The sequence below is a fragment of the Peromyscus eremicus genome, chromosome 10 (assembly GCF_949786415.1).
Source record: "Peromyscus eremicus chromosome 10, PerEre_H2_v1, whole genome shotgun sequence".
NCBI classification, from domain to species: Eukaryota; Metazoa; Chordata; class Mammalia; order Rodentia; family Cricetidae; genus Peromyscus; species Peromyscus eremicus.
The window spans coordinates 92335539-92348298 of NC_081426.1; the positions used below are offsets into that span (position 1 = coordinate 92335539).

Consider the following 12760-nt stretch of genomic DNA (forward strand, 5'->3'; position numbering starts at 1 on the left):
CTTTGTCCTTCATGGAGCCTAGCATAAATTTTGGCCATGTATTTGCTGACTAAATGATGGTTTGCCAAGTGTGGTATAACCAGTCTCAAGAGAGTTCCACTACAGTCTAGAATAGCTGCTCAGCTGAGACCAAGTGATGCTCATACCTGAGTGCAGGACCCCTGACCTTCTTTAGAGGTATCACTGTCGTTTCTGCAAAGAAAATCATTCAGTGACCACCTAAAAGCAGCCTTGTGTCTGGTGACAAAACCCAGTCCTCTGCCACCAAGTCTAGCAAATAAAAATACAGAATGCCCAGGTAAATGCAGGCAGCTTCTAATTGTCTATGCTTATGAACACTGAAGTAGAAGAAAAATATTTCCTGAGACCTGAGATGCATTTAAATGTAAACATTTGTTGCATGAAATAAACTACAAATACTGAGTTATGTAACTATCCCTTGATCATCCCCATTTCAGGTTGGAAACTCTTCTTTTCAGAAGCAGTGGTGTCCACCAGCAGCATTTGACTCATCCTGAGCATGATACAGAAGCAGGATGCGCTGAACTTTGCTAGCTGTGTAAAGAACACCACCTGTCCAGCACTACCCCTGAGGAACACACTTATTCCTTATTCCTAAGAGTAAAAAGGGTCCTGCCTTATAAATTTATCAGAGTATATTGGGATCATATGAGCACATTGTTACATTAAAATCACACCAAATAAAACCAGGCCCTAAAACTTACTTAACATACAGACTACAGAAGAAAGGGTGCAACACCCTAAAACTATGAACATACAGAAAGGGTGCAACACCCTTACCTGGACACTGTAAAGAGGGGGATGCTTAACCCTGCTCTGCTGAGGGCCCCACTGCTTCCTGATCTGCACGCCTGTTGTATACTTCAAGACACTGAAGGTAGGAACCTTGCAACTGCCCCAGGGGCTTTAGCTTGGCTCGGTTTCCACTGATAAAGTGGGCTATTTGAGTAGATGTGCGTCAGTTTGCCTGTCCACACATTCACCCCCACCTCTGCTTTTTTCCATCACAGTCTCCAGCATCTTGCCTCACTTCAGTGACTGTACTTGACCCTGAGGCTCTGTTCAATGATGGGCTTGTAGTTGGACTCAGTAGCAGAGCCTCCTGCAGACCTCCAGCTGAGTTCATTCAAGTCTATGGAACTTCTTGCCGAATTTCCTTGTGTCTGCATCTGCTTCCTGCTTCTGTCTTATAGTAAGTCCTGTTTGGGGGCCCCTGAGCTCTGCCGTGGGTCCTCAAGCCATTTAATAGCATTCTGTGACAGATAGCAAATAGATCGATTAGATCAATAGACAGGTAGACATATAGAGACAGAGACAGATGTTTGCTAGATGATAGATAGATGATTTACTGCATGGTCTGTAATGTATGCTCTGAGAATAAATATCAGTAGTTAATATTCAAATAAAAAAACTTGTGTTTGTCCTTGCCAGATATTATGGGAAAATTGAGACTGCTTGGCAAATTTCAAACCATGAAACCAGCATAGCTTGTTAATTCACCATTATTCAATAAATTCAGACACTAGGGAGACACAAATGTCTCTATGTTTCTGATATAGTGTGTTCATGACAAATGATCTCTCTGATGTGTATAGTGTGAGAAGGAAAGAGAACAGAGACCAGTGAGTCTGTTAAGAGGCTCTGCACTCACTAGGGGAATAGTAATGAGAGCCATTAACTTACGCTTTTACCAAAGGTTAGTAATTTACTCATACAATCAAATCAAATAAATCATCAGATTTAGTGGTTTTTTTAAATCAGTGATACTAATAAAATTTGTGACAAGCACAAGACTGGTGTGTGGACTATCTTAATCCATGTTCTTCAGAGAAACAAAACCACTAATAATAACGTGTGTGTGTGTGTGTGTGTGTGTGTGTGTGTGTGTGTGTGTATGTATGTATGGGCTTATTTAAGGAACTGCCGACCTTCATTGAGTTTGGAAGTTGTCCACAGAACTCTGTTGTGATGCCATCTCTCTCCTCCTGTTGTTGCTGATTGGAATCTTCTCTTCTTTCCCTGAGTCTGCATGAAGTCATCTCCATTTTCATCAGCTTTTCAAAAGGGCATCCTTTGGCATCAGGACTTGCTGCTTCTTGTTAAATTAATTCCAGTTCTGAGCACTATTATCTCTTTTCTTCTGCTTTTCCTTTTGTCCTTTCTTTAGGTGAACACAGGTGTCTTAGTCAGGGTTTGTATTGCTGTGAAAAGACACCATGACCACGGCACCTCTTATAAAGGAAAACATTTAATTGGGGCTGGCTTATAGTTCAGAGGTTCAGTCCATTATCATCATGGCAGGAAGCACGGCGGCATGCGGGCAGACATGGTGCTGGAGAGCTAGTTCCAGTTGAGAGGTCTACATCTGGATCATCAGGCAGCAGAAAGAAAGAGGCACTGGGTCTGGCTTGAGCATTTGGAACATCAAAGCCCATCCCCAGTGACACACTTCCTCCAACAAGTCCACACCTCGAATAATATTACTCCCTATGAACCTATGGGGGCCATTTTCATTCAAATCACCACAATAGGTAATTGTTTTGCATCTGTTTTTCCTTTTAAGCCCAGTCATTACTCTAAATGTCTTGCTAAGTTTTTACCACTTTAGTGACACCACACAAAATTTGCTATGTTATACTTTTATTTTCATTTAATTCAATATATTTTGAGAGTTTCTCTTAGTGTCATCTTTCCTATTGGTTGCTTACAAGTATGCTGTTTAGTTTCCAAATGTTTTCTTTTTTCTATTGATTTCTAATTGAGTTGGATTCTGTTCAACAGACTTTATACAACTTAAATTCTTTTAAATTTATGAAAATGTATTAAAGCCAGTACTGGGAAGGCAGAGACAGGTAGATTTCTGTGAGTTCGAAGTCAGCCTGATCTACATAACGAATTCCAGGTTGGACAGAGCTATGTGTAGAGACCCTGTCTCAACAAACAAACAAACAAACAAACAAACAAACAAACACCTTAAGGAGATTTAATTTTGAGCCTAAAATGTTTGCCTTAGTCCCTCATGCTCTTAAAGAATATCTCTTTGTGTCATTGGAGGGGTGCTCTGTGATAATGTAGCCATCAATTACCTCTGTTTAGACCCTGAAGCTCTACCTGACTCTCCATCAGTTGCTGAAAGACAGCTGCTGAACTCTGCAATTAAAACACACATTAATTCAAGTCAGGAAAAGGAAGTTCGGTTTACTACCTTCCACCGGAGTCTACGTGAGCAAAAGTGCTGGTCCAGTCGGTGAGTTGGCATTCTTAAATGTGGCTGGGCCCTTTAAGATGCTCAAGAAACAGTAGCACTTGCTATGGAAATATAGCTTCAAGGTAACTCCTTTGTTCTCTCTCATCCTGTTCAATAGACTGCTTTCTACACACACACACACACACACACACACACACATACACACACACACTCACACACTTCTCTTTGTATATAATTCTGGAGATACTGTTGTTAAATAGTGATACTGTCTTTCTGATCTTACGTGTTTTATAGCCCTCAATAGTAGAACTTAAAAACATGGGCACATCCCTAAGCTAGTACACAGGAAGATGCCAATTGCCAGATGTGGAACTCATAAACTAGAGAAACAGTTCAAGGATTATCATGTACATCTAGGGCTCAAGGAATGATGAGTTCAGGCACATACATTTCTTTTCTAGAAGCACAGCCTGTTTTTCTATTTTGTACTCCATAGTTTGCACAAATAATGGAGCGGAGACTGAGCCTGTGGTGTGTGTATGCATGTTTACACTTATGCAGAGACACCTTACAGCGTGTTTCACCTTTTGAACAGCTGTTTTTAAAATTTAGCTTGAATACTAAGTTAATAGATTATTTTTAAAACTTTATGTCACTGTTTAGATTAGATCAGAAAGGTTTCCTGGAGTGACTGTTTATAAGTTCTTTTAAAGATCTCTTAGGCAATGTCAAGACTGCTGCATGCGGACAGCCGCTTGAATTATAGCGCATCAACTTTAATACGTACCTCAGGAATGATAGGGGTCTTAAATAGCCAGTCGTATTTACCAGAGAAACCTAGAGTTTTCTTAGATTGCCAACCTTAGCAAGACGAGAAATGCAGGGTGACAGAGTCTAAGTGGCTCTTTTCAGATATATCACACTGATTATCTATATTTAAGATGCAAAACAGTCTTCCAGGAGCTATTTAATTAAGTGAAAGTAAGTCCTTTTGGAACCAAATGGTTCAGCGAACAAACACACACCAGCAAGCCAGGGAGTGGGGCGTTATTATGAGCTCCATGGGCACCGTGACACTTTAAACCCCCACATCAGGGATCCTAAACTGTGATTGGCTGAGAAAATTATCAAACTGAATTTAAATTTCGGCAAGCACAAAATTGTCATGCAAAGGCCCAGGACAGTGTACCACTGTCAGCCTGGAAAGAGAGATAAGGGGATCTGGATTTTCAAAGTCCCCTTGAAGGCTTTCAAGGTAAGATGGACTCCCCCTTCACAGGCGCCAATTGCCTTCTGTTGAAAGAGCTTTCAGCTTCAGAGATGAGATCTACTTGGGTTAAAGCTTTCTGCCTCTTAACTCTTCAAGTCTAGGGTATATGTTAAAAGAGTGGATTGTGTGGGGAGGGATGCTAAGCCCATCTGATAAGATACCGAATCACGGTAGAGTAGAACTGATTTTTGCCCCCAGACAGTGTTTGTTGAAAGACTACTGCTTATCAGAAAATCCCAAGATTAAACAGATATTGTAATTGCAATAATTTTAAAAATCAGCAGCCGGAACATTTTATGTATAATTCACTATAGCTGTATTTTTATTCAGAGCTTTAAATCGAGTCAAAGGCATTTTTCAGTCTCATCATTGGGATGTGAGGAGTGATGGGATTTAACAGAAAAGGACCACACACTGTCCTCCTCTTGAGAGAGGGATGATGGTGGCATCCAAACACCAACTCTTCCTGAGAGAAAAGCCGGGTTTGGGATTTGATTTAATCACGTTTCTTTGTCTCAAGCTCTGCCCATGTGCACAATTAAAGCTTTATGGTGAGAAGGGTTATTTTATTTTATTTTTTTCCAGGGCTCAGTATCTGGCCGACATTAGTCTTCAGATGTTTGCTGACTGGACTGAATAAATGAATCTCAGTTTAAATTTAATACCTTGACTCAAAGTCAACCCAGGGCCTGAGAAAGTAGTTTTCTGGCATTTGACATGGAGTTCTAAAAGCAGACTCGTGAACAATTCTACATAGAGTGCCCACAGATCTGATTTCTGTGAGACTGAGTTTCCTGAAGCTTCAAACTTCATGATATAGGTTCAGAAAAACAAGGATGTGTTGCCACAAGTTGGCAAAAATTGATGTGTGAATTTGATAATTCAGTGGTCACTTTGAATGGTTTTGATAAAAAATTAGATAATTTATGTTTTAAATATCTTTAAAAATATTTTATTAGTTCCTTGAGAATTTTGTGGTCTATGTTTTGATGATATTTACCCCTCCCCAACTCTTCCCAGATCCACCTTCCTTTTTTACTCACACAACTTTGTGCCCTTTTTGTAAACAAACAAACAAACAAACAAACAAACAAACAAAACCCATCAAGACCAGTGTTTGCTGCCCAAATATTCTCAGATGTGCACCTGCCGTTGGAACATGGGCCCTTGCCAGGGCTTACACTTTTAGAGAAAATTGCTTTTTTCTCTTCCAGCACCTATCAACTACCAATAGTTCTTCAGCTGGGGGTGGAACTTCATGCCCAACTTCCCTTTCCATGCGAGGATTTGGTGAGGCTTCGCCTTGCTCAGGTCCGGTGCATGCTGTCACACTGGTATGAAGATAGCTCAGGTGTTAAATCCTACCTCCAGCATTCCAAGAAGGCCCTGATAATTAGGCCTTGCTCCCCCCATCTTCTTTTTGACACATTCACATTAACTTGCCAATCACTACATCTCATTTACTGTGACTACAAATTCAATAACTTAACTCTAATGAGTTGGCCATTTCCACTGGGTCTTTGACATTGCTGACCTGCCTTGCCATCAGATGTGAGCATCACACACTGTAGTGCTGGAGTGGAAAGGCGAGAGACAGGGCAGGAAGCCTCAGATGGTCAGACCGGTTTAGAAATGAGATGGATATATTGATGAACTTTATGACAGGTACCTTTCCTGGACCAGGGATCCCCGTGTCATGGTGGAGACAGGGCTTCTGCTGAGGCATAACTGGGTTTGGACTTGTCAAGGGCAAATACAAGCTTCACTTGATAGACAGATGGCATTGACCACCCCTCCCCACCCTGCCCCCTGCCAGTTCTGTCTCAAGGCACCTTAGCCTCATTTCAGTCTATAGACTAATCGAGTGAACCCCAGCTCTTCTTAGTGCCTTTGTGCAGAGCCCTGGAGTTATGTTCTTCCTGTGAGGCAGTACCCCCAATAATTCTTAATATATATTCACTGAAACTTTTTTCTAGTCCACTACTAACCTTGAATTTAATCGAGGCCATTTTATGACCTGTGAGACTGTAATCATTAAATCTTGTTGTGGAAGGTCACGAAATAGGAGAAAACCATCCTTCTATGGTCACAGTATCATGACACAAAGAAGTTAACTCTTAGAAAATATGAACCTAAATTTTTCATTTACATAGATTTTTATATGTTTATAGCCTCTATTCTGACATATGCCAATGATGTATGTGACTCTTGGTGAATTTGCATTGTGACAGGGGTGAAAGGTTTTGCTCATGAAGTCCCCTCATTCAGTAGGAGACGATGAACATATACCAGCGAAGAGGAATGTAGGGGCAGCCAGGCAACTTTGATACAGTACAATGTGCTGCCAGTGAGCTTGCAGAAGCTGCTGGCTTTGTGAAAGGAGAGCTGAAGATGCCTTGAGAAAGCTCAGGGATGGTTCTTCTGCCAACCCTTGGGATATTCTGAGGCATGGTGTTATTATTCCAGACGGAAGAAACAAAAGCCCAGTAAAGCTATTTAAAGTGCTCAAGCTCAGATGGCAGAGAGCAGGGGAAGAATTTGAATTCAGGGAATCTAAAACCAAACCTGCGTTCTCTCTCCTTCAGCTCACGGATTCCTCCCTCTCACAGTGTTTACAGCCCGACTCTCGAGTCAGGTGGCAAGCGCTCCATCTTTTAAGTCACTCTTGGTAGAATGAGTTAACGTTGCTGAAAGCTGATCTTGAAGAAGAGAGCCGTTACCCTCATGGGTAGTAACACAGGGCCAAAGCCACAGCTATGCGCTTTGTACCTCTGTGGCTGTTGCCCCCACTGGCACAATGTGCCAGAAGCCATGACAGTATTGAGCATGCTGAGGACCCAACATGTCTCCACCACCACACCAGCTTTATTCTGCAGCCTAGGAAGCCCTCTCATGTTAGTTCTCTCTCCTTGTCCTAGGAAAGGGCAAATGTAAAGACCAAAATAGCGAATTACTATGCTTAGCATCTTTCACTTTATGAGTAATTTTGTGGCATTCTTTTTCTAAACAGACACTGACTATTATTCATAATGAAAATGAAGATAATTATATATGTTTGCATTTGGGCAGCCGCATGGGCCATTCCAGTAAGTACATCTTCCTAATCAAGCCTTCTTACTTTGCTGTATCTCTTAACCCAGTATTAAAATGCACATATTTCCTTAAGGTTTTACAGAGAAGTTTAAGTCCAAACAGATTTGCACCAAAACTATTATGTGATATCATTTGGGATCTCAACCAAGGCAAACACGTGAACCAATCCATGTTCCCTTTCTTCCTGTTGAAACACATCTTATCAGAGGATGACATACTTTTAAAAGTTCATTCAGTGTCCAGAAGTCACGGAGGCTTTTTTACCTCTGCTTCATTACATGTGAATTTCACTTCAATGTCAACACAGCTTAGACTAGTTGGGAAAAATTGAGGTGAGAATAGGTGGTCAAAGTCAGATTTTCCAACATATGATCAAATCAGTGTTTCATGTGTGTTATTTATATGTTCATTGTTAAAAATATGACTATGTACAAATACAGAAACATTAAGAAAGGCAACCCACTTGTAATGTTTAAGGCAGCCTCTGGTCCAGCACTTTCATATGATTTCACATAACCAGGTACTCTGTTGTTTCTGTAGCTGCGAATTTTCGTGAGCACTTCAAGCCGACTCTTGCAGAGCTTAAGTAGCAATGGCTTGATATTGCTTCTCCAGCAGCCCATCCTCACTACTGTTTCAGGGGTTTTGGTCTGACTTTGAACTTGGGGTGGGTCCTGTGCAGGTCACTGCTAGGAGTGGTCTAACAGAACAACAAGGATTCGTTTTGTCTTTATACATGTGAGACAAGTGGGCTTGTGATGCCCAGTAAAACTGATGACAACGTTATAAAAGTCCTCCTTTGTTCAGTTTGAAATTCTTCATAAGCACTGTAACGGGCTGCTTTTCTTCTCTGCCTGTCAGATTACATCTTTTCTTCTTCATAAAACAAGAATCCGTGTAATATCTATGTTTTTATCTTGGCAGCTTCCTCAAATCATACCATTGGAAAGACGCATTGTTGAAAAATCTGTGAATGTACCTTTTCTAGCACACTCAGGAACTCCAGCACAGGTAAAAGATATAAATGTTCCTTTCATTTTCTGCTTTCAAGACACTTTTACACTCTATGACTGTCTCTAACATTTCCACCCATTTTTTTTTCAGTTGGTTTTATTTGAAAATGATACCCACAATTGACTTGGAATTGTGTCTCTTTTTCAGAATGAGTTGTATGTCAATAACACCGTTAAGGACAGTAGTGACCCCCTGAAAGGGAGTGACATAGGAAGACAAGTGTATACCGAGGGCGGCTACGAAAGAGAAGGGAATGGCTCTGAGTCAACGGACGCAGGAGGGACAAATTCTACACGGCCCATTTTAGCAAATGAACAGGGGAACATTGCAGATGAAAATGAGGATGTGGAAACTCATGGTCGTGATGAGATACATGCGAAAGGAGAGAACAGCACAGCAAAGGACATCAGCAGCCAAGGAAGCATCACCGAAAACGCCAGAGAGGCAAAGGAGAGTAATGTCGATGGACACGCTGGTCAGGACACAAAAACTGGGGGTGCTGATGATGCGAGCCGGGATGGAGATGCCACCCTTGTCCAGGGAAGTGGACCTCAAGTAGCTGGAAGCGAGGATAGTACAAACCATGAGGTTGGCGTACATGGGGACGGGGTTGGTACCCATGAAACAACACCTCCGAGAGAAGAGGAGGGCAGTGGGAACAAGGGGGCTGAGATAACACCAAGCACTGAGGATGATCCTGGTTTGGATACTGATGGGAGTCCCAGCGGGGATGGGGAAAACGGGGATGAGGACATGGGCTCTGGTGGTGATGAGGGTACAGAAGCAGGAGATGACAAGGGCGGCCACGATGTCAGTCAGGGCCAGGAGGACCAGTCTCATCAGGGGAAACAGGACAACAGAGGTCAGAGTTCAGTTAGTAGTGAGGATGACAACTCTGAAGAGAAAGAAGACTCCCCAGGTGGGTGTGATGGAGACAACACCTCTAGCAGCGAGGAGAACGATGGTCTCGAAGAAGGCAATGGCAGCCAGGCTGTGCAAGGAAACCAGAAGCTCAGTCACAAAGGCAGCGGAGGTCCAGACGGCGGAGTCACCTGCCAGTCAGAAGCGTGTCCTCTTGGGAAGAGCCAAGACCAGGTTAGTTTTGAAACTGACTGCAGATTTCTATGGCAGTTCACATTCTCCCATCCACACTCCGATGGCTGTGCAAAATAACAACCACAAATCCAGATGAATACAAGATAAAACCCCAAACTAACATAAAAAAACGTCACAATAAGTGTCTGGGTACCGTTTTACCAACATTGTGTGTTTTAATGAGAAAGCCGGAGTCCTTATAGATTTTGAAGGAGAACAATCTTCAAAAATCCAGAAGTTTCTGAAAAATTAGAACTCTAGAAGTCAAGCTGAATAATGATTCAGTCATGTTTGTGTAGAGCATTTTCATTATACAAAACGATGAGTTTCACTATGACACTTTCATTATCGTGCACCTGTTTAACCCAAGGGCCTATGGGGTAGAAATCTGGATGGCTTATTGAAGGATTCAGACCCTGATACTGAGCACTTTCGAGTATTAGATAAGCACATTTGCACAAATATTGCCATTGCACTGGCGGCCAGAGTCCTCTTCCCAAGGTCATTTCCCCGACAGTCCTCAGACCGTGGGATTCTACAGCACATATTCACTAATTAGCTATTCTTCTCTGTGTTGTTCCACAGGGCATAGAGACTGGAGGAAACAGCGCAGGCACCACAAGGAATGTCACCAAAGAATCTGGGAAACACAGTGAAAATCAAGAGAGCAATGGGCGCCAGGGGAAGGAGGTGGACCAAAGGAACAGCCCGAGGCCAGGGGAGCCTGGCCGGCCTCAAGGGCCCGTGGGGGACTCAGAAGCCCCGAGCAAAACGGGGCGCAGCAAGGTAGTGAGCGGCAGCAACAGCGACGTGCGCGACAGCTACGACTTCGATGACAAGTCCATGCAAGGAGACGAGCCCAACAGCAGCGACGAGTCTACCGGAAGTGACGGTGCCAGCTCAGAAGGCGACAGTGAGAGTGGCGGCCGCGGGGACGCTTCCCCCAGCTCTGAGGAGTCAAGAGACGCCAGCCACGGCAGTGACTCCGACGGGGGCGATGAGGACAGCAGCGACGACGGCACATCTGATGCCGAGGACAGCGACAGTGAGGACAGTGACGGGGACAGTGAGAGCGATGACAAGGACGAGTCGGAAAGCAGTGACAGTGAGAGCAGTGATGGCAGTGACAGCGACAGTGACAGCAGTGACAGTGACAGCAGTGACAGTGACAGCAGCAGTGACAACAGTGACAGTGACAGTGACAGCAGCAGTGACAGCAGTGACAGTGACAGTGACAGCAGCGACAGTGACAGTGACAGCAGTGACAGTGACAGTGACAGCAGCAGTGACAGCAGTGACAGTGACAGCAGCAGTGACAGCAGTGACAGTGGCAGCAGTGACAGCAGTGACAGTGACAGTGACAGCAGTGACAGTGACAGTGACAGCAGCAGTGACAGTGACAGCAGTGACAGTGATAGTGACAGTGACAGCAGCAGTGACAGCAGTGACAGCAGTGACAATGACAGCAGCAGTGACAGTGACAGTGACAGCAGCAGTGACAGTGACAGTGACAGCAGCAGTGACAGCAGTGACAGCAGTGACAGTGACAGTGACGGCAGTGACAGCAGCAGTGACAGTGACAGTGACAGTGACAGCAGTGACAGCAGTAACAGTGACAGTGATGGCAGTGACAGCAGCAGTGACAGTGACAGTGACAGCAGCAGTGACAGTGACAGCAGCAGTGACAGTGACAGCAGTGACAGCAGTGACAGCAGCAGTGACAGTGACAGCAGTGACAGTGACAGCAGCAGTGACAGTGACAGCAGTGACAGCAGTGACAGTGACAGTGACAGCAGTGACAGCAGTGACAGCAGTGACAGCGACAGTGACAGCAGCAGTGACAGCAGTGACAGCAGTGACAGTGACAGCAGCAGTGACAGCAGTGACAGCAGTGACAGCAGTGACAGCAGTGACAGTGACAGCAGTGACAGTGACAGCAGTGACAGCAGTGACAATGACAGCAGTGACAGTGACAGCAGTGACAGCAGTGACAGTGAAAGCAGTGACAGCAGTGACAGTGACAGTGACAGTGACAGCAGTGACAGCAGTGACAGCAGTGACAGCAGTGACAGCAGTGACAGTGACAGTGACAGCAGTGACAGCAGTGACAGCAGTGACAGCAGTGACAGCAGTGACAGTGACAGTGACAGCAGTGACAGTGACAGCAGTGACAGTGACAGTGACAGCAGTGACAGTGACAGCAGTGACAGTGACAGCAGTGACAGCAGTGACAGCAGTGACAGTGACAGCAGTGACAGTGACAGCAGTGACAGCAGTGACAGCAGTGACAGCAGTGACAGTGACAGCAGTGACAGTGACAGTGACAGCAGTGACAGTGACAGTGACAGCAGTGACAGTGACAGCAGCAGTGACAGTGACAGCAGTGACAGCAGTGACAGTGACAGCAGTGACAGCAGTGACAGTGACAGTGACAGTGACAGCAGTGACAGTGACAGCAGTGACAGCAGTGACAGCAGTGACAGTGACAGCAGTGACAGTGACAGCAGTGACAGCAGTGACAGTGACAGTGACAGCAGTGACAGTGACAGTGACAGCAGTGACAGCAGTGACAGCAGTGACAGCAGTGACAGCAGTGACAGTGACAGTGACAGTGATGAGAGTGATAGCAAGTCTGTTAACGGCCACAACACAAGCGACAGTGACAGCGACAGTGACAGTGACAGTGACAGCGACCACTCAACCAGTGACGACTAGAGCACAGAAGCCCAGACCCTGTGCGTGGGCCTTCGGGGAGAAGTGGAGGCAGCGGGGACTCCTGACCCACGGGGGACAGGCAAGGAGCAGGTCATGGGACCCACAGCTCGCAGGGAACCGAGTCAAACCTGGATTTGGAGCCAAGCTCAACTCTTTCAGACAAGATCTGGGTGACCAACCTGGGAACCTGTCTGTTAAAATATACTCATGTTCAGAAAATATTTTTGGAAGTGTAAGTCTAGACGTAAAATAATTAAAGAGAAAGTGAGGTAATCACTTACTGTGACATGTAGCTTTGATTTGAATCGCGGGTGCTTTAGAGAGCAGAGCAAGCCAAGTTACAG

The 12760-nt window shown here is 44.5% G+C and overlaps 1 protein-coding gene across 1 annotated transcript; it reads left to right on the forward strand.

Moving 5' to 3' along the window:
* The first annotated feature begins 7528 nt into the window (after window positions 1–7528).
* Window positions 7529–12416, forward strand: Dspp (dentin sialophosphoprotein). Its single transcript, XM_059275905.1, has 5 exons — window positions 7529–7585; window positions 8517–8603; window positions 8754–9701; window positions 10287–12084; window positions 12358–12416. The coding sequence occupies exons 1-5, from the start codon at window positions 7529–7531 to the stop codon at window positions 12414–12416; spliced, it is 2949 nt and encodes a 982-aa protein (XP_059131888.1).
* Window positions 12417–12760: the final 344 nt, after the last annotated feature.